Below are 22,915 nucleotides of genomic sequence, written 5' to 3' on the forward strand. Positions count from 1 at the left end.
GTAACATCCCCATCCTGGTCGTAACCATCGTCGGTGTCCTCCTCGCCGCCATCCTCGTCCTCGGCTACTACTTCTTCGCCGCTCGGTGCTGCTTCTGGCGCCGGAGGTCCGACGCCCTCGACCGCTCCCAGCGCCGCCTCCGCGACGACCTCATGATGTTCGCGGTTGAGAGCCGCGGCCTCGGCCAGTCGGAGATACGGCAGATCCCGACCTTCCGGTACCGGAAGGAAACCGACGGCTCCGCCGGCGGTGGCGACTGCGCGGTCTGCCTCGGGGAGTTCCAAGAGGAGGAGACCGTACGGCTGCTGCCGGATTGCTTCCACGTCTTCCACGTCGACTGCATCGACACGTGGCTCCAATCCAACGCTAACTGCCCGCTTTGCCGGGCGAGCATCACGCCGGAGGCCGCCGCCGTCCCCGTCGACAAACTCCCTGCTTTCCTCCGAAGTAGCAGGGGACTTCAGGGGACTCGTTCCGGCGACGTGGCGATCGACGTGAGGGATGATAAGCCAGAGGTGGACCTGCGGAGGCAACTGCGGCGCCACGGGAGCACCGGCGCAAGGCGGCTGCCGCCGGAAGCGCCGCCCATGCGGCGGTCCTTCTCGGTTGACACGGCGGTGGCGGACCGCCGGCTCTACGGGGAGGTGCAGAAGATCGTGTCGCAGAACCCGCACTTCAGGGAAGCGGCGACATCCATCGGAAGAGGCGGCGAAGGGAGCAGCGGCGCCGCCAGAGTCCGGTGGGGGTTGTTTCCATTTCACCGGCGATCGAGCAGCGCCGCGGCCTTCTCCTAATGGTTTAATTTTTTAAAATAAGAAAAAGAAAAAAAAATGTGAAATTGAAGAGAGTAGAATTAATATTGTTAGTAAATTTAGATAATATAATTTTAATTTTTATATTATAATTTTTGAAACTCATGTTCTTAATATATTACAGTAAAAGTGGAATCCATCATCTTAACGGTTCCACATATAGAAACATATCTGGATAGCAATAAGAGATAAAATCTAAAGATTACAATTAGACCACTAAAAAAGTATTATTTCAGTTTTATGGAAATTCAATTCTTAACCACTACAGTAAATCTATTCTATAATAATTCAATTCAATCATGCTATCGGAGCATGCCCTTAATACACAATTATTGACATTGTTGTCCGTTCATTTAGGGGGATAACATCATCTTATTATATTCAACAGTCACTATATTGTTTTTTTTTTAAAATAAAAATATTAATATTAATAGTCAATAACGAAATGACAACAGTTCAAAGCTGAATTTTGAGAGGCAAAATAAAACTTTTCAAAAAAAAAAAAAGAAAGAAAATGATGGCAACGAAGAAATTCTAACTTTGAAAATGAGGATGTCGAGAGCTGAGAGTCGACTTTGATTATGAAGTGGCTTGGCTTGTTAGTGATCATGATGGCAAAATAATTAAATGAAAATTGGTAAGGATGAGTTTGACAAAAAAAAATCATAATAAAGCTTAAATTGACAAAAAAAAAATAGAAAGAGAAATTTTTTTTAGTAATTTAAGTGTTCGAATTTTGTCCGATATAACTCTCTAAGTACAATATTTATAAGTTGACTTTTATAATATCCGTTCCATTTGAAATTTGAATTATGCTTCTCTTATTGTCTCCAAACGTCCCTGTGATGCTTAAAAAAATAAGTAGATTTGACTAAAACATAAATTTGAAATGTCATTTAGGAAGTTGTAAGTTGGGTTTAACCATTTTTAAAGAATAGAATATATTATGATGAAATAAATGGATGGCGTAAATTTATGGTAATTAATTGAAGTCATCTTAGAATTTTCCTTGAGAAGACTAAAAAGTTGCGTCGGTTGACTAATAAAAACACAACACAAGGGTCAACTAATGTGAAATGATTATACTTTTGTTGTATTTTTTGTTTCTTTGTGTTCATGTTGAGATTTGTTAAACATATTTTTTATTTATAAATTACTTTGAATGTCATTGTGAATTAAACTAACAAGTTAGCTTTCCTATGATTGTGAATTATTATGCTTTAATGGACATGAGGGAGGGTTTCAAAAACTTGGTTGTATGTCTTTGTGAAGGACTAATCAAACGAGTGGTACGTCGATACTTTGGGAAAATTTGAATCCTCTAAGTGTAGAAACATCGAACGAAGCCGTACGATAACGGTAGCTTCATTCCTTGTGTGTCGTAGATTGATGACACGAGGATAGTTACGAGCTTCACCCCTTCCTCTAAGGTAGAAGTTACTCCTAGGAGCGAGAGGAGTAGGGCAAGGAAGAGGTAAAAGATCACAAAGTTGTACATAAATTGAAGAAGAGTACATTTAGCTTGTACAACTAATATCGAAATTCATGTAAACTAATGGGCACATATCTTAATCCTACTAATTCTTTTTGCCATGAAGTCAAGTGATATTGCCTCGTATAGATCATTCAATCGAGATAAAATAGATGTAACCAACTAAAAAAAAGGTTTAGAAAAATATAATGCGAGAAATGATAAGTAATGTAGGCAAATAGAGCTAAGAATAAAGAAACATAATGCCCGTGTATGCGAAAATGATTCGAAGCAATCCTATACTCTTCTTTCAAAGTAACGATAAAGCACGACTAATTGATAGGTTAAGGCATCATGCATACACCTTCAGTCTTCTCTAGCACACTTCAAAGTCGATGTTCTTACATCACACTGATTCACGAAGCATGTTCATGTAAGTATATTTGCAAGAAAGACAAGACAAAACAAGCAAAGGTAAATTTCATTCGCTAAGATTGAAAACAAATGATGTGCAAGGGATACAAGTATTCACCTACTTAATGAAGAATTTCAAGATTGAGAATCCAAACTTAGGGTTGTTGATACCACATCTATATTGCAAGGGAACGATAATGCAACAAATGTTAACAACCAAAATTACTCTTCAAGAAATAGGATAGCAAAGGGACTTTTCAAATTTTTTGTACACCAAATATGGTTTTGCAATCGCCCCTTTGGATCTATATGTGTTCGTTCCTCTGTTAATCGAATTGCTTTATTAGTCAATGAATACTAGCAATTTTCTCTACAAACTACATTACCTTTAGACAGCACCACATGTTAAAGCTTGACAAAAACTTTCTTTTTTCGATGAAGAATCCATGTCGTTCTTTGCCCCACTCTCAATCGATCCAGTCTGTTTTTCCCACCTACAACAATATTATCATTGATAACTTTTCAAAAACAAGATTGGGGCAAATCGATAAAATCATTGAAAGTTTGAAAGAAAATAAGAATAACATAGATTGATTAAAGCATATAAAACTTCTGAAAGCATTAGAAGAAAAGGATAAAGTGACTTATTAAGTATGTAAAAAGGGTGAACAATATGGCCAAATAAAAAGGGTTTGCAGGAACAAGAAGATTACAAATCTCTAGTTTCGTGTGCTATGCCTCGAAGTGAGGAGTTGTGTAATTGAGTTGACTCTAAGTGGCACTTAAAATATTTGAGATTGTGTTAAAGATTGTCATCGTAATCACAACAGATCATGTTAAATGAGTATTTAATTCACAAAGTCCGAAACAGATACCAAATGCATACACTGCATCAAGTTCTAGATACACAATGCATGTGATCAGACATTATCTAATAGTCTAATGACTAAGTTCATAGTGATTATGGTCCTAATATGGGAGTCTTCCATCAGCTAATAAAAAAATTACACAATCATAAGCTATGAAAAAGCTATCACAACAAAAATTTCAATCTCGTAATGATGCAATTGATATGCTGAAGAGAGCAGTATTTGCTCTTTAACAGAACTGATTGAGCTCCAGATGGACTAGGCATCCTAGTTTTGATCACCATAACTTTATCCTTATAACTATCAAACTGTAGCACACAATAATGAGAAAGCAAAAAAAAAAAAAAAAACTGCTAGATGTGCAGCATTTTAAACTGTGAAAAAAATTCCTACTGTGAAAGTTAGGAAGATGTACTAAAACTGTTTCTCATATGCGTTCTAAAGTTCAAAGGTAAAATATAGAATCTTATAATACAGAAAGAAGATCATGTACCTACCTATAATGAGCCAGGATGATGTAAATCTTGTTGAATGATTGAAGCATCATCTTGGATAGACCTCAGTTAATGGACAAGAAGTGACGCTGATAAAATGAATTTGCTGAAATACCTGGCACTGCTACTTCTTGCACTTTTAAGTGAAGATGAACCCGAATCTGATTTTAATTATTGCAATGCACAACATGCTGCTGCTTTCAACAAAAATTATTGTGCATGAAACTGACAGTTTATTTCAAACACTCTCAGGATCTCCTTCTCTAGATCTGGTAGAAGAACAGGTTTCCGGATCAGACCATTCATCCCTGATTGCATGCATTTCTTCCAAACATGATCATCAGTACTTGCTGTGAAAGCAATGATCAAAGGCCAACACCCATCTCTTGAACTCCGAATTTTCGTGGCAACTTCATAGCCATTCATATTTGGCATGCTGAGGTCCAAAATAACCAGCTGCAATTGTTGGTCAAAGGTATCGAGATAGCTCAGGCATTCAGTACCAGATGATACAGAAAAGGCACAGCAGCCAAGCTTCGTCAGAAGCTTTTGCGTTACTACTCTATTAATGGCACTGTCATCAACAATTAAAACTTTGAGGCCTTCTAAAAGAGATGAAAATGAATGATGGCTCTCTGAAGAAGCTCCTGATTCAGAAATTACCATGGAAAGTTGCTTCTGTAAGCGGAGAATCAACGTTACACATTCCTGTAGCCCATCTGAACTTGGAACTATAAAGATTTCTCCCTGCATCAGCTGCAGCATATGCGCATAAACAAATTTTATGAAAAATTACAGGATGTCATCTTATTTGGAAGTAGCTTAACTTAAGTAGCAGCAAATTTGGATTCTAGGTTTAAACATATGGATGTTTCAAGTCATATGAAGTTGATACTGACAAAAATGAAGCTCACAAAATCAAGAATCGAGTAAAAGATCACCAAGATAAAGAAATTACATAAAGAAGAAGAGGTCTTGAGAAGAGCTTATACGATATCAGAAATTCTGAATCAATCTGACATTTAGAAAAATTATCCATGTACACATCATATAGTTGGATTTAAGTTGATTTACCTGTACAATTTTTTTACACATGCTGAAGCTGAAACCCATGTTAAAACCCTCCCTGCAAGGCTTTCTGCTAAGCTGAACTAACGTGCTTGAATACAGGCCAAATGATTGTGTGATTGTAAACTCAAACTTCAGGAAGGTATACACGTTTGGTACTCTTGATTTCCAAATCCCTCTTCCATCTTCCCAATCTGCTAGCTCTGAATCACTCCTTACACAAAAAGTCAAACATCCACCATCAAATCCATTCAGCAAACCATCAATTATATGCAACAAAACATGAAGAATCCGCCTCTCGTCACCAATAGCCTGACCAAGCACCATATTCTCCGCCAGAAATTCAAAACCAAAGCCCCTACTATCACAAAGACACCTAGCAACACAAGCAGTTTCCTTAATCAGTGATTGTAGCTGGAATGGCTTCATTTCCAATGTAAAGTGTTCCCTGTTGATCACCATGACATCATTGATCAAAGTGGAAACGACATTACCCGTTTTTGCCATAGCATTCACTGTCAGCCTCTGTTCAAGAGACAAATTTGTTTGTTGCATGAGTGACAGGAGACCCATGATCGAATGGATAGGACTCCTGATTCCTTGGCTCATGACCTTCTGGAATAAGGTCCATGCTTGGCTTGCCATCATTACATTTTGCTTTGCCTGTAACAAAGCCTTGTTTTGCTCTATCAATTTGTCTCTGATCACATGTGATTCCTCTAAAACTGCAGCATGGGACAGGGCAACAGCAACCTGATCGGAAACAACTTCAATCAGCTCTAGCTCATGGTGGCTCCAAAGCCTAGTATCATTCTTAGGAAGAACCAAAACCAATATAGCATAGTGTGCTTCAAAAACCTCAGGTGTTCCACCTTCGAAATTAGAAACTTTCAACATAGGCATCCTAATTGCAGCAACAGCCCCTGATTCACCAGCTGCGCCGCTGCTTGCAGAACCTAGTGTAGAATCCGGCTTCAGTAGCTTGACACCATCATACTTTCTTGACTTCAATCACATCTGGATCATGCATAGGAATCAAACGTATACAAAAGTCAGAAGAGTTCCTATTCAGCTCGTGAGTAAGAACCATCTCCAACTTACTCTCGTTTGGCATCCACACAGCACAATTTTGCAGCTGTAGAGTCTTTGAGAGTTCAACCAGGGTGGTGTACAAAATGGTGTGCCTATCTAGTGATTTCCGGATTTCTTGAGTAAGCATTCGCACATGCCAGCTCACTTCTTCCTGCCTCTTCATCAGCCCTACTTTCTGGTCCAGTTCATGAGCTTTTAGCCTAAGAAAATTCTCCCTCAATTTGACTTTTAGAAGCTGAGGGATCAAAGTCAAGAGGGTTATTGCAGTCAAGAAGGAGACAAATGCTGTGAGGAATTTGGAAATGGTGAGAACCAACACTAAGAGGAAGGAATGGGGCTTGTATGTGAACACATTGAGCAAGTGGGTCAATCCGCAAAGAACTATGAACGCGCTGAACTGAAAAAAGGATCCATTTGAAGGGGAACAGCTTTGAGCATGTAACAAAGTACAATAGCTCAAGTGGAATGGAGAAATATGCAGCTGCAATCAACAAGTCGCTCGCTTTCTGGCAGTTTCTGATTCCCTCAATGCTCCACAGTCTGTCACCATCGCAATCACAGAGGGGAAACTCAAGCTCCGTAGCAGAACCAAATGAGAGTAATGGCAGAAGCAACAGTCCATGGTAGAATGCTCTTGATGTTTGGATAAGAAACTTCATCGCATTAACATACTAAAAAATGACCATTCAGAAAACTTCCAAGCTCCCAGGAAATAAGATATCAGCAAGGCTTCGAACACAAGCAACTTGGATGGAACTGCTTCAGCTCGCTGCCTGCCTGAAGAACGCAAATACTTAACAAATTCTTCAAAAAGGAAACCAAAAATAAAAGGAAAAGAAAGCAGATTGGTAGACTTTTTGGCAGAATATAAACCAGCAATCTGAATTTGTGAGAAGATATTCTTCAAGAATTGTCTACTGGTCTATCATTGTTCAAAATTCCTCTTTTAGGATTGGAAGCGTGAACTAGCTCGAAACCCTTCTAACAAAATCGATTAAGCCGATCGAAGCGAAAAATCAAACCAGAGCCAAGATAAACAGAAGAATCAAGAACTATCACCCGCACAGAACCACCGTTCGAAAGATCTCCGAGGAAACAAATCCCTTCAAAAGCCAAACTTTCGCACGCTCCCACGCTCGATCCTCCAAAATAATGAAATTTCTGACTCTACCTTGTACCAAATCGGAGCACTTAGGTCACCGGGAACGGGAGCGCGCGGTCGCTGCTCTCGCTTGTGGAGTTCTAGGAATCCATGCCCACATCACATCGCGTCACGCCGCATTGTCTCCGATGCCGAATCGGGAGAGACACTGAACGTGGACTCCGCTGCGTTCCAGGCAAGGATTGTCCCGCCCGTCGATTGCCAATCGGAGGATGCAGAAGCATTGGGAGATTTAAAAATCCCCATCGCCAGAAGGCCCGAAGCTCGCCTCCTCGCTCGCGCTTCTCCATCAATATATTTTAATATTGAGCTTCTGCTTTTTAATCAGAAGGGCACAATTTAAATTTTGAGTAATTCTTAATCCGCCCATTTGAGTTCTGGAAATTACAACTAAAGCCCCCACCCTTTTTCTATAACAGACCAATTATTCTACTATTCTCAATTATCCGTTCGGTAATTGCAAACGCTATCATTTTTATTATTTTATATTTTTAAAAAGAAAATTGTATTTTAAAAAATAAATATATCGCACTTTTTTTGCCAAACACAAAAGATGCTAAAAACAATCAAGCAAAATAGAAACATCAATTTTTAAATCAGGGAAAAAGATGAAAAATGTAAAAGAAAAACATCATTTACAAACTTCTCCACCATCGTTTTCCAAGATCAACCAAAACATGAAACAAACTATGAATCCATATTCATATCACAAGTCCACCAACTTAACAACAACGTATCTTCTTCTTGAACATACCTACGCTTGATGTTTCCACACTGCATGAGATCAAAAAGCTATCGACAGCCGAAAAGAGTCGCGGCCGGCGAAACGATAAATTTTGCGGAGGTTAATTCTCATTCATCAATGTGGTCTTGAGATCTTACAACCATTACCACCACCACTGCCTTCGCTATGAGGGTTCAAAGGAGAGATGGGGAATCAAAAGGGAACAAAAGCAACTTTCTCTTGTAGAATGGCTACTACCATATCGACGATCTAATTAACTGAAGGATACAATAATACAGGTATATATACATCGAATTTCGACTCACATCTGGCTCGGCCTCCGTTTACCGCTATCTGTTCTCATCCTTTTTACAGGCTTAGCCCATTGTATATCTGCTATGCCGGAGGAAACCCTGTGCCCGTCGTTGGGCCGTTGCATCTCGCGATGTGGCAAGCTGGATGTATGCTTTGCCTGGAGAGCTGAATTGGAATTTCTTGGAACTGAAAGGGTGGAGTTTCGGTTGATTGAGGAAGATGGCCCGGAGCTCATGCCTCCTGAACTGGTTGGTGAAAGTGGTCCGAAGCGACTGGGGTTCAATGGTGATGCGGGGCCGATCCTTTGCTTGACTGAGGATTTGTCTCTTTCTTTCCTCTTCTTCTTGCAGATGACCAGATCACCGGGGTGTGGCAGGTATTGTGAAGGTTCAGGTGCCTTCTCTATCCTGCTCCCGGACACCAGCCTCGAATCTTTCGGCTGCTTGGAAGATGTCGACTTGGTCCTCCATTCATTGTCCATAGGAGTGGCCATATGAGGTGAGGATCTTGGCGGAGGCGAGGATTTCTCCAACTTGTTAATGGGTGTGTGCTGCTTGATTTTGTTGGTGGTTAGTTTATGTGATGAACCAGCTGGCGTTGTTGCAGACTTCCTAGGATTAGAAAATGTAACTGCATTCCTAGCTTGCTGGAAATCTGAATCTGGAAATGCAATCTTCATGATATTAAAGAACAAAGCTTGGAGCTTCTCGGCTTCACACTTCACCTGTGATAAAAGAGGAACGCGATCAGGATAATATTAACCCATAATGATTCCTAATACCAAACATTCTTGAAAGTTTATAATGCTCACAAGCAGATGTTCAATAAATACTTGGAAGGAAGGTAATAGTGGGGAAGATGAGGGAAGGCTTACAAAATTACATATAGAAAGGTTAACCAAACTGAAATATGAAAGGCTAACCGATCAAAAAATTTGCCACACGATGATCAATCTTAAAAAATAACTTGTTGAATGTCACAGTAGAACAAATTAACAGCAGAGAAAAATAACAAGAGAAGAGCAGTCTTGTGGATCAATCTTCTGTTTGTTTTTTTTTTATTTTTGGGTTCTTTCAAATTTTTTGTGAGCAGAATACAATCGATATTTGGGCATTTATTATTGTTTTGAACTTTTATGCTACTTTACCAATAATTATTAGATTGTGTATAATTTCATATTCCTATGTATCCAATCAGTTCAGGGTTCAGATTGGATCTTTTAGGTTATATCCACGACTAGACATTTCAAGTTGGTTCAGTTTTGCTTGGTTTTCCAAATAATTATACTCGCACAACAACATAGAGAAGAAAGCACTATGCTATATAGATCGACTGTGTTAACAAAGAAATATCATGCAGCCATTGGCAAGATCGGCACACGTAACAAATCATGCATCATAAGGAAAAAAAAAAGTAATTGGAAAACAAATATGCAATCATTTTGCACAACAGATTTATCAGTTGCTACTCTAAAGAAGTAATTAACTTGGAAACGAAGGAAGCCGACTGTACCTCGTATGTATAGTTGCAATGCTGAACTATAGTTTTCAGCATCGATTGCACATCTGCTATAAAGTCTGTTACACCACTGTACTCCAAATTGTCCACGCGCTGTTCGATTCTCTGAAGATCCAGGTTATTGCCACTTGCAGCACTAATAGCAAAAGACGGTTTCTCTTTTCTCCTCCACCAATCATAAAAAATTGGCACAATTTGATTACCATCTTTATGTATTCTCATCTGCAGCTTGCTAATGACATTCTTGCACTACAAGAAAGTATGACAGTAAGTAACTCAAAACTGAGTTGTTTAGAGCACTTTCAACAACAGCAAGATGAGTAATAAGCACTACGGACTAATTAAGACACCTGGAACTCAAATGCTAAACTGCATTTAACCCTTAGTAAAAGAACAATAAACAAATAACTATTAACTCCATTCTATATTCAGCAGTCAAAGCAAAAAGCCCCAAATAGTCGGCTCAACATGAAGATGAAATACAAAACATTAAGTAGAAATGTGAACAAAAAACATAAGTTGTTAATATGATCAGTAAATAATATCTACAGTATGCTGTTTAAATGTCAGCAAGCTAATACTAAACTACTATTTTCTACTAGAAGGAAATTGATTAAAAAACAAATTTCATCAGAGGCTAGATAAGAAAAGAATGAAATCTTTTGAGCTTTAGTGATCGAACAATAGATATATTGTTTTGCACATCCAACTGTTGGAGAATAATATTATAGAGCAAGTAGCCACAAGTCCCAACTATTAAGTTTGCAGGATGGATCATACAGCATATACTTGAACTCCAAGTGAAGTCATATTTACAGTGAACCAAATCATTTGGATCTTTCTTTGAACTAACTTCATCCAGACACAGTGTTGATTGCCTAATTATAGAATCTATTGGTTATTTTTGAAGATGCTTATGTCTTTTTTTATTCTTCTCACTTTATCATGACCATGCCAACACAACAATTACATTTTTTGAGGTAATCTCATAATTATCCTGCACAGCTTCTCAATATTCCCACCTTTGCAACTCTGCAACCCCAATTCATTCTCCTAAATAATTGTGCTAACTGGTCGTAATTCGATTCTTCTATTTTGTGCCCCCCAATATTGCAGATGGTGAACCCAAAAAATTCCTCACTGCCAAAAATGGTATGAATTCTAAAACAGCTAAAAGACAATGGAGCTTACCTTTCTTTGTGTAATGTCAGACATTTTTGCACCCATGTGCGTAGAGCCACCAGAATTGTTGGCCCTGTTATGCCAACTTTCTCTAGAATGTCCATTACCATCTTCGGCTGTACCAGAAATGTAACTTAATCTGCCAGAGATTTGCATAGGTGAAATCTTTCTTGCTGATGTATTATGCTTGTGCTTCAATGACGAATTAGTTGTGCCGTGCTTCCCTAAACCAGCATCAGAAAATGACTCAAGTTTTCCGGTCCTTGACGGCTTATCATATTCGTTACCAACCTTTGGCAGTTTTGAACCACGTGCAGCAATTTTTGCAATATCTGATTGTTTATCATCTTTTTCTACATTATATCTTGGGTGAATCCTTATACTCCTCTTTCTCTTTATTTTTGGTTGCAAAACCTGTTGATCTTCCTCTCCATCCTCATGGTCATGAAGCCAGCTACCTGATTGTTGCAGATCCAAGTGAGAATCACCTGAGACTGCAATTTCACCTTCCTCTAGTTCCTCAGACTGACAAATCCATAGATAACTAAAGTCAATCAAGTATCAAATAGAATAAGAACATAAAAAAGGTAAGATATGGTTTAACCTACCATCTTTTTCAAAGGAAGACCAGGCCTGGCTTCTAATAAAGAAAGAGATCCAAACTTTTGTGAAGACAACATGGGAGTTTGAGGTTGTGACAATCTGCCACTTCCAGAAGATGTGTTTGTAGACCGTTGAACCATTGTTTGAGAGGACGCATGATCCCTTTTATCACGACCCATCCCCTGAGTAACTTGAATCTTGTGGCTGCGTAAAACATCATCATCAATGAACTCTTCATCATTGAAACCCCCAATTCCCACCTCTTCTTCAGATGCATTCCTCTCCTCTGAATCAATATCAGAATCTTCACCATATTCATCATCCAATTCCTGATAAGCTTGATAATTTTTTCTAGGGCGGCCCCGTCTCCTTTCCATTTTACTAGAGGAAGGATCACATATAAGTGCACTGGGTTCAGTTACAACATTGGCTGACAATATGTTTTTTAAAGATTTCTTGGATAAACTAGCGGTAACAGCATCTAGCTCACTAGAACTAACTCGAAGCCACTTAGGGACTTCACTGTGTTTAACCATGTCAGCAGTCCAATCTAGATCCTCATCCATTTGATCAAATAGTCTAACCTCCTCCTCGCTACGAGCAATCATGCGATTTACTTCTTGCATAGAAGGAACATCATGTACATTTTCCTGATATCTCTCCTCATCATGCAGCAGCATCTCCAGTGTCATTCGTCTTTCCTCATGAGTTGTTCTTTGATCAAAACGACCAGCATTAATTACCTCATCAGCCATATCTATCTTATATTGTTGTATGTTGCTCCTAATAAGGCTCTCAATTGACCCCATGTACCTATCTCTGCCAGCAAGATCATCATCTGAATCCCCAGCTATTCCACTCCTTAACTCATCTTCTTTCTGATAGCTTGAGATTTTATCAACAACAGCTTCCATGTATATGACTTTCACCTCTCGTTTCTGTCCAATCCGATGAGCCCTTGCAACTGCCTGCTCTTCATTTTGGGGATTTGGATCAGGATCATATATGACAACTGTATCTGCAGTCTGGAGATTTAAACCTCTTCCAGCAGCACGAATGCTAAGCAAAAAGATAAAACACTCAGAGTCAGGGCTGTTGAAATCTACAATTGCCGATTCCCGATCCTCCAAGCATGTCGAACCATCTATACGTCTATAGACAAGTCTTCGCCACTGCAAGTATTCCTCTAAAATATCAAGAAGTTTAGTCATTGTACTAAAGAGGAGAACTCGATGACCTGCTCTGTGAAGTTTTATAAGCATTCTGTCAAGAACCCAAAGCTTCCCACACGATCTAACAATGAAATCCTTGGAATAGTTACTCAAGTAAGGATAGTTAAGCAAAGGATGATTACAAACTTTCCTCAACTCCATACATTTATTGTTAAGATTCTTATATGTTTTAACCTGGTACACTGGATTCTTTTGCACACGGCGCATCTCATCTTCAGGATCAACCCGAATAGTACCAGTAGGTTTAATCCAGTCATAAATTGCACCTTGGATAGCTGACATTCTGCACCTAACTACAATTGGAATCTACACAAATAAAGTAACAAATAAGCTTCATGCAAACTCTCGTATAATTTGCATTCTAGTTCACACTACAATTACCTTCCGAGGAAGTGAACCTTCCACATCCTCAAGACGTCTTCGCAGCATGAAAGGCTCCAGAATCTGGTGCAGTCTGTGGATTATGATCACCTTTTTTTCAGTCTCAAGCCACTCATCCTCCTCTTCATTTTGAGTACCATCTTTCTGAAAGGGCTTCGAAAACCAATCATGAAATGCCTTGCAATTATCGAAAACTTCTGGAAGAAGTAGATTTAAGAGGGACCACAGCTCCTTGAGGTCATTCTGCAAATAGATTTTCAACCAACAGATTTAACACGTATCTGAAATCAGAGTTACCTTGTCTAAATATGACCTAACTGTCATCCCCATACCATATAAGTTGGGAAAATTCAATCCACTAGCTCGTTTTAAACCCACATCATTAGTTAAATCCATGTAGAAAAAAATATAATTTATTAGAAAGAAAATAATGTTAACATACATAGGCATGGAACCTAAAGAGGCTACGTCTGAGGTCCAAATTGAAATTAATCTAGACTAATCATCTTATCAACTGAATCTTGAAGTTTTGGTATCTACCAACTCATCCCTAGTTCCCTACATCTTGATAAATGGCAAGCAGAATCAAATTTACAAGAAAACCATACTCATCAACAGATTTAATACACAATTTTTTATAGCTTTGTTGTCATTAAAGAGAAAATGATAAAGATGAGATCCAAGTTGACACGGGCCTCGCTAAAGATTCTAAAGGCTAGAAGATGACCTAGGACGAACCTGGCATTGGCTAGTACATACAGGAAAGATTGCCTGGTCAAAAATCATGCTCGAAGTATATTGTTATCAAGGAAAACCTCAAACCTTTCATGGAAGGGATGTAACTTCATCACAGGTGACAATTATGTGTTGGTGGTATGGAAGGGAAACAAACTATGTTTCATCCTCACACATCATGCTAATATTAAAAACCATGTTTCATAAACCAAAATTTTATTAGATGTAAGATTTTTAAAAACTAATCTAAAAAAAAATCATATACCATGCAATATTTTATGAAATTTTGGTTTATAAAACATGGTTTCTAAAAGCCACCACTTGGACCGCATTTCATTTGCAGTCACCTAGGCAGATCTTTAAATTGGCACGTGCAGTTAAAAATTTTATTTTCGTACATCTAAACCATGTTAAGCTCAACCAAATTTTACTTAAAATTCTGAATTACCTTATTTAGTAGTTTGTGACTAGTTAAGTGTTAGCTTAAACACTTTTGGAAGTGATAAATACTTTAGATATCAAAATAAATATTTTTTTATTACTGTAATACTTGACTGTGTATGTTTCAACATATGGCTATGTAAGTCGCATATGCACTATGAAGTTAGTCAATCACATACCACATGCATACGCTTTTTGAAACCATAATAAAGCATGCACAACCAAACAAGCTTAAGCATAGAACTTTGTGAAAAAAAAACATATTTAAAACTATCATACTGCAAAACATATATGTAGCATAAAAATGTCACAAGCACTTCTAGTTGTTTACCAATATAAAAGGTAGATAGATCAAACCTGTAAAGGGGTTCCAGTTAGTAGCAATCGCCTTTGGCAACGGTATCTATCAAGGGCACGTGCCAAAACAGATTCTCTATCTTTCATTCTTTGAGCTTCATCAATGACGATGTACTTCCAATCAATTTTTGATAGCTTAGAGCGATCGTACATAATGAACTCATAAGTTGTTACCAACACATTAAACTTAACAGCGCATACTTCCTGCAACGAAACAAAAAAGAAAACATAGCACGGATGCAATATGGTGTTGAAGTACATGCAAACTTCCAATTCATTAAAAGTCTTAATTAACCAAAAATTTCAATCATCAATTTAACCAAAAATTTCACACATCCTCAGCTAGCCGATTAGACCTTCTATTCTTGAAAATATAGTTAAAGAAACAACTTATGCAGCTTTTAAGGGTGGACTATATGTTGGTATAATTGGTCATTTATTTTGTTTCTGTTAACACAGACTTTATTTTTTAGTAAAAAGGAATGTTTAATTCATTTGCCTTATGGAACTTATTTTTCTAAGGGTATTATATTTATTTCATTTACTTTATGGAACTTTTACCATAAAGTTACATCAACATTAACCGCCATTTATATTCTATGGAACAAAAATTTATCAGTTTGTATAAACCACTGTGATTGATATTAAACTGATAAGAACAGATACTCCACTTAGAAAACAAGCTACAAAAAACATTTCTTTCAAAAAGAACAGTAGAGAAATTATAAGTTAACACTTATATAGCATAGCAACTATTATCTTGATATTGTGTTCTTATGAAATGTATTTTAGTAGTAATAAGGATACAAAATAAGGACGTGGAGAAAGAAAGGATATGAGGATATGCCAGAATCATTAGCTTCAACAAGAACAAAAATGTCAGTCATGTAAAGGTCAAAGTGAAGTTTCATAGAAACAAATTACTTGAGTGTTAGAATATATAGTTTTTAGCCCCACATTGCTTAACAATATTCTATTTGAAACTTCAATATGAGATGACTTACATCTTTCCTCCCAACCCCTCTCCTTTAAAGTCTAAAGTGCAGATGACCATGCATTTTTTTAGTTGAAACAAAGTCATGCGCATAGCACTCTTGGCAGTTTATTTTGGTTGCATTTTCATGACTGACTAACAAGTCACAACGATATGCATGGTGGCATAGAGTGTATAAAGTATTTGAAAAAAGAATTTGATGCAAATCAATGAAAGCAAAGCTTTGGAGTTTGAGATTGCTAACAGCGTGGAAAGAGTCTTGTCTTGGAGGAAATGTTCTACATTAGAATATACACTTATGTTAGAGGTTGTTTCGGAGGTAGAAGAACCAAACTATTGTAGCTCGCTTTTATGCTATAAACATAGATTTTGAGATGATGTGACCTAACACTAACATCTTAGCTTTACAAGCTTTGAACTACATGCATTGTGATTATCAGACTAATACATCTATCATAAGCAATTTGGTTGATGGACACACTGAACTATACATTACATTTGATTGTTAATGATGAGAAATTATTATGTCCAAAGAATCAGCATACCATAGCTATACAACTCTTTTCATGAATATATTATTGATATATATACCAACCCGCTCAGTGCAACTCAATTCTCCACGATCTGGGCATAATTGACATAACATCTATCAAAATAACTAGTCTTTTCAATCTCACATTGCACTTTTCTTGTCTAATGTTGTGTTGGACTGGAATATAAAAGGCGGGCCCGGTATAATTCAATTACACCTTGCCTCTAAACTCTCATATAAGGCAAATAAATAGCCCGCTAAATGTAGATACCTGTAGGATTTTCATTGTCTGTAACATGAACTTGTAAAGAAATTCATGTACTAGTGGCATGTGCATAAAGTAGAAAAGTTGAAAATCATGTTGTCATAAAAAACAGGTATGCACCAACCAACCTGAAAGAAAAGCTTTGACCTTTCATCCTTGCTACCAACATAAAAAATGCATGATATAGATGGCAGCCAATTTAGCAGCTCACTCTGAAAACATTTTGCAGTGTCAGCCCATTCTCCTAACTTTTTTTTCCAAGAAAATGAGCATATTGAAGAATAATAAACAGTGAACCAAAGGCATTACCTTCCAATTTACTAAAACAGCATTAGGGACAATGATCAAATGTGGGCCATAATTTCCTTTGAACTCCATCAGGTAAGCAATCAGTGCCATTACCTGTTGAGCTCACAGATCAAATAATGCTTCATCAGAGTATGTCAAACATTCATGCTACAAACGTTCTTGTTACAAGCACTCAGTTGAAATGGACAAAAAATGTTCCAAAGAAATAAATATTAAAGAACAAGTCCAGTCTCCAAAAATAAACATAATTGCGCATAATGCACTAATGTAGTATAAATTTGTTATCCAGAAGGGAAAACAAAAGTGGTACCATCAGCAATATTAAATAGCATGAAGATTTAGAAATTAGCAACCTGGACAGTCTTGCCGAGACCCATCTCATCTGCCAAAATTCCATTCAACTTGTTATTGTACAAGGAAAGCATCCACTGCAATCCAACCTGGAAACACAACTAAATAAAATCATTTTGTCTCCAAACCTATAGTCATATGCAAAAAAACTTATGAAAATTGAACCTACAAGTTGATAGTCTCTCAGGGTTCCAGCCCGCAACATCGAAGGTTGCCTCGTAACTCTTTCTGTCACAGCATGAGCCAAATTATAATACCTAACAGAAAATATAGAGGCAATGAGACAATAGATCACGACAATTTAAAGGTGAGATAAGAAACAAATACCAATTCAAACAAATATATAGCCAAAAAAATAAGACAAGCTTACTTGTTAACAGAACTGTCCTTTGGGGCATTCATTTCAGAGAACCGGTTTCTTATCATTACTTCCTCCCCTGCGCATGCTGCTGCAGCTCTGACTTCTTCTGATGAGAGACCCTGTCACCAGTAATGATGGTGCTATAATTAAACAGTGGAAAAGAGATCAAAGAGCATAATTCATCCAGCGTTATTAAACCTGTGCACGTGCAGCAGAAGCTGCAGCATTTGCTGCTTCTTCAGCCTCTTGATTACCCTTCGCATCTGTAATTTTTCCCCCAAGCCTGCGGAGATACTCTTCTGTCTGGGTTAAAAAGGAAGAAAGAACAGAATAACGTTGAGCAGCATCTCCTTGGATGCTTGTCTGCTGCTCCAGTAACATTTCCCGGTACCTATCTACATCATTATTCTTCAATGCCTCCATTCTTTTATTTCTGTCTTCATCTTCCCTCTTTGAAAACTCTCTCAACATCCTCTCATGATATTTTGCAATTCCTCTATTTCGTGTAGTCCGAGCATCGCGAATGGCCGAATGTGACTCTAAGAGTTTCTTACGCCACTGAAATACAGATTTCAGTAACTTCTCTAGATGTCCTTTGCAGCTGTTGAACTTGCCTTGCTAGCTCAACACGTTGCTGTTCACATTGTCTAACAAATTTGCGGTACTGCCTGTCAGACATTGCCATTATCTCCTCCTGTTGATGTTCAACTTCATCCCTTAAACGTGCCTGAAGATTGAATAGTTTGAGTTTTTTCTCTTCGATTTGCAATTGTACCACAAGATCCGGTTTAATTATTTTCCTCTCTAGGTTAAATGCAAGTAACCAACTAATCTTCTTTAAGTTCTCTGTTCGATTCTTGGTAAGCACAGATTTAGCTTCCTCATACAGCAAATCTTTAACGTCATAAGCCAAAGTTAGATTACTGGAGTAATTGGTAGCCGTTGATGCCAAGGTGTCAGGTCTCCTAGTAAATGATGAGAAATCAAAAATTGGGCCATGGTACTTTTTCAAAACACCATCTCTTGAAGATTCCGTGGTATTTGTTGGTGCAGGCATTTTCACACATCCAGGAACCATACTACCACCGTCTGCAGGAGTACCTTTTTCCTTGACAACATGACAATCACCTTTGGAGGATGAGTTTTGACTTCCCTTTTCACTCTCTTGCTCGGATTTGACATTGGAGCTAGTTTCTTCCAACTTACCAATAGAACCCATGTGTGCAGGCTCCTTTTCTAAATCAACAGAAACTTGCATTTGACTGGCAAATGCAGTTTTCTCGTCTCCGGAAAAAGGTTCCTCCTTCATCTGAGTATGCCTTTTAGTCGCAGAGGCAGATTGCTGATTCTGGCTATTAGATTCTATGATTCTCCTGTGCTCGTTGTTGCTGGTTATAACAGTCTTTGTTGAATCATGGTTTACGTTTTCAGGTTGACTGGGGCCGTGAGGTGGTTGATAATCTGAAGCAGAATCTGAGATTGCTTGAAGAACTTCAGGTGGTAGACTTCGTTCACCGCGCTATTGTCGACAACACATAAAAAAATTATTAGTTAAAATCTTTAAAATCTTGAAAGGAAAACAGTATAACCTTATGAATTATAGAGAATTTCATGGCAAATGCACCAAGGAAAACAAAAAAGAAATTACAGTTATCCATGAAAAAAAAAGGCAAAATTTCAAGTACCTTCAAACGCCTGAAAGCTAGGATTTGAGCCTTGAGGACATGAAGTTGTTTCTTGGTGAACCCAAAATGTTGTTTTGATGTCTGAGCAGATCCAGTATCAGTTGGATTATGAGCACCCATAATATTATTGGATGGAGTTGCAAGTAATGGGATGGGCTGATTCGCTTGTTGCAAGGGCCTAAAACTTTGTGTTTGCATTTTATTCACCATAGAAGTACTATTATAATTAGATTTTTCTAAGGTATGATTCATGGAACCAGATGAATTTGCCAAATGTGTATCTTGTGCACCACTGCAGCTCACTGTTGGAGGTCGAACAACCCTTTCATTCTGACTGACCTGGCTATTCTCAGCAAACTGCTGCTGTTTCATATGCAAAATACTATTATTGATGCTAGGGGTATCTCCAGCACTATTAGAATTCAATGGAAGCATTTGACGACGCTTCATATGCTGCCCGGCAGACAAGTCACTTGTTGAATTTCCATGAGCTGAACTTTCACTGCCAGCTGGTGACTGCATTGCCTGCTGTTTAGAAGTTGGTAAAGATTGCTGTATCATTGTACTAGTTTCAGTTGGCTTTTGCCCAGCAGGAACTCCATTCGACTGCATAAATGGCAGAATTTGGGCGATCAAATTTAAATTTGCAGGAACAGATAGATCAATGTTATGTTCCTTAGCCCATGCCTGCATTGCTTGCATCTGTACCATCTCTAATTGGTTGCTTGCAAAAATTTGCACATTAGCTGGTGGCAGCAGTGACTGCACTGGTCTTATCATGTTAACAGAAGCCAAATGTGCATCTGTTGGGAAAGGCTTCAGATCATTTCTTTGATCATGATTTGTACGACCTTGCTCCATCTGTTTCTCAGCATTTGCGAATTGTTCAACTGTTCTCTTCAACATGGGCATCTGTGGCTTACTAGCAGTCTGTGACATAAGTTCCTGCATCTTTAATTTGTTCATGATCATGTCTTGATCTCTTCCGGATTGACTAACCATATTGGTTTTACCTTGCTGCTGCATAGCGAAATTACCATGAGATTTCTGCTGAGCAGACTGCAAAGCAAATTGGAGGTAAGCTTGATGAATGGGATTCTGCATTTGCTGTCCCGCGCCAAGCCCTTTACTTTGATTTTCTTCACGAAGCTGCAACGCACCTGGTCCATAAGGAATATTGCCATATTTTTTAGACGATTGAGACAAATTTGGGGCAGAGTTCGCCAGAAATCCAGTTCCAGAGATTCCAAATGTACCACCAGCTTGATAGGGGAGATGAGATTGATCGGTTTCAGCTTTCCTTAGCTGCTGATGATGATGACTTTGCTGTTGTGCTAGTAATGCCTAAACATACAAGCAAAGCTCGTCACGTTCAACTAAAAAAGCAAAACTTTGTTTCTTATGACAATTGTGCATATCATTAGCTCTGGCCAATACATAGACTGAAGCATGAACTATATAAGACGAAGTCGAATCCAAGCGTTGCAAAACAAAATAGACAGAACGTCTGGCAAGTAGTATGATCAATCCTCAAAACCAGTTCAAAAACATGAACATCTAAAATAATCAAAAAAAGGAATCCAGAAGAAGCAACTGGAAGAAGATGTCCGAACCTAACCACTGATGAAGGCTCAGTGCTCCAGCAAACCATTTGCAGAAAAAATAAGACCAAACTAAATCTTGTATTATGTATCTGTGCCAGACGTCACAAAGACTGAAAAATATAGTCAAGTTCTGGCATTTCAAAAGAATGAAAAGATATCTAACATGAACAAATCCATTTCAAATCATAAATGTCATGAACAAATCCATTTGAAATCATAAATGTATCAAATGTATGGAAGAAGTCGAAGCTCGGGAAGACAACAAAAATTGGGATGCAAGTCGATAATTTTAGCTCTGAATCGATTGAAGCAACAAAAACGAAATACAATTCGAAGAAGTAGCAAGGCCTTAGAGACAGATAGAGAGGATAAATGGAAGATTAAGCTGAATAAATCCGTCACAGATTGAGATATAGGAAGAGGAGAGAAAGAGGTTCATCCCTGCCAACCGGGAAGTCAGCTTATCACTGATAGATGGCAGAGATGAAGGGCAGGCTTCAACTGTACTTTGTTGAAGCACTTGAACGATACCAAAATCGAACAAGGAGCATGGTAAGAAAAGCACAGGATATTGGTGAGAAAAGCACAGGATACAGCGAATCTAGACCGCTACGTCCAGTGCGAATCCTCCGAAAACCCAAGATCTCGAATTACAGAACACGCTCTGTCCCCACTTTTCCCGAAATATGGAAACAAACATTGACGACCATCTTTTTCTCAGATCCCCACGCAACGGCCGCAACTGTCACACATGTCAGGGTACGAAGACAAACAATAACGGGTGTCCACGACTGACCTGCCTATGAGCCAGCTGCTGCTGTTGCCGCTGCTGCATCGACTCGAGACCAAGGTGGTTGGGAGCGGAGACGGCGGAGGACGAGGAGGATGGAGACGCGGCGGAAGACGGTGGCGACCGTCCCGGCGGCGGCTGATGAGCCGGCGCCGGGCTGGGGCCGCTGCCAGATTGCATGCCCAATCCGCCACCACCTTCAAAGATCGATCTTTACGGATTTGAAACCCTCCAAAACTGCAGACGCGTCAAAGCCGACCGCCAACACTTCCGATCGCGACGCAACCGAGTGGACTGAAGTACACCGCTCTCGCCAGTCAGTTTGCCGGCCACCTACCCCAAAAAATAGCTGCTTTGAAGACGCCAGATGGCAGCTGAACCATCAAACCCGCCGCCTCGGAATACTGCGATCCCGCCGGAGCGCCGGCGACCGATCTCGGAATTTTAAAAACGAAAAAACAAAAGGTCTCGATTACGTGCTAGCTTCGGTCAAACCCTAACCCTAAAACAACCTCACCTCATCTTGTTCTTTTTTCCTCATTTATTCTCACTTTTTGCTCATTTTTCCACGATCTCTTTTCAGACATCCATCGGATTCTACCTGAGTTAGCTCCCACAACCAAGGTTAAATGATATGCTTAATAGCCCCTTAAATTCGAATAAATTACGACGTATACCCCTGGTTTTAGAAATTAAAGAAAACCGCTTTTGTCATCTTCAGAATTAAAATTCCATTTATAGACCTACGTTCACATAGTTGTAAACTGATCGGATGAGGGCAATTTTGTCAAATAGGAATCTATTAATGGTTCCAAAGTAGTTTTGACCGGTTTGACCAAGCGGTTTTATAACGTGGCAGTTCGGCGACTGACCGAAGGCAGTTTTGGGGCGGGCCCCGCTGACGCCTCTTCGTTAAATAATTTAGAAATTACAGCTGGAGTCTATTGTGCCCCCTATTTCATTAATAAAGTAATTTTGTTTGGCTTCGCAAGTCTTCTTTGGACTTAGAATCGGGATTTATTGGAAGTTGAGTGAACTGCAGTAATGATACAATATTTTTCGGCTTATTTGATCAGGTGGATAATGCGTGACCAAGCGGTTGCTTTTGGGCCAACCGATCATGGCTCGAATCGTGTTCTTTGGAATGTCAATAG

At 38.9% G+C, this 22,915-nt stretch overlaps 1 protein-coding gene and 2 pseudogenes across 1 annotated transcript; 1 reads left to right on the forward strand and 2 right to left on the reverse strand.

Moving 5' to 3' along the window:
• Positions 1–2: 2 nt before the first annotated feature.
• On the forward strand, positions 3–894 carry LOC141827065 (RING-H2 finger protein ATL1-like; the record flags this gene model as incomplete). The annotated part of the gene is made up of 1 exon (XM_074714343.1): positions 3–894. A coding segment is annotated over one exon (792 nt), but the record flags the coding sequence as incomplete, so codon positions are not given.
• Positions 895–4,109: 3,215 nt separating this feature from the next.
• LOC141828505 (ethylene receptor 2-like) lies at positions 4,110–6,909 on the reverse strand (annotated as a pseudogene).
• Positions 6,910–8,163: 1,254 nt separating this feature from the next.
• On the reverse strand, positions 8,164–21,941 carry LOC141828504 (ATP-dependent helicase BRM-like; annotated as a pseudogene).
• Positions 21,942–22,915: the final 974 nt, after the last annotated feature.

Source organism: Curcuma longa, chromosome 4 (assembly GCF_044706935.1).
Source record: "Curcuma longa cultivar G26 ecotype Majalengka, Jawa Barat chromosome 4, ITB_CL_G26_1.1, whole genome shotgun sequence".
Taxonomy (NCBI): domain Eukaryota; kingdom Viridiplantae; phylum Streptophyta; class Magnoliopsida; order Zingiberales; family Zingiberaceae; genus Curcuma; species Curcuma longa.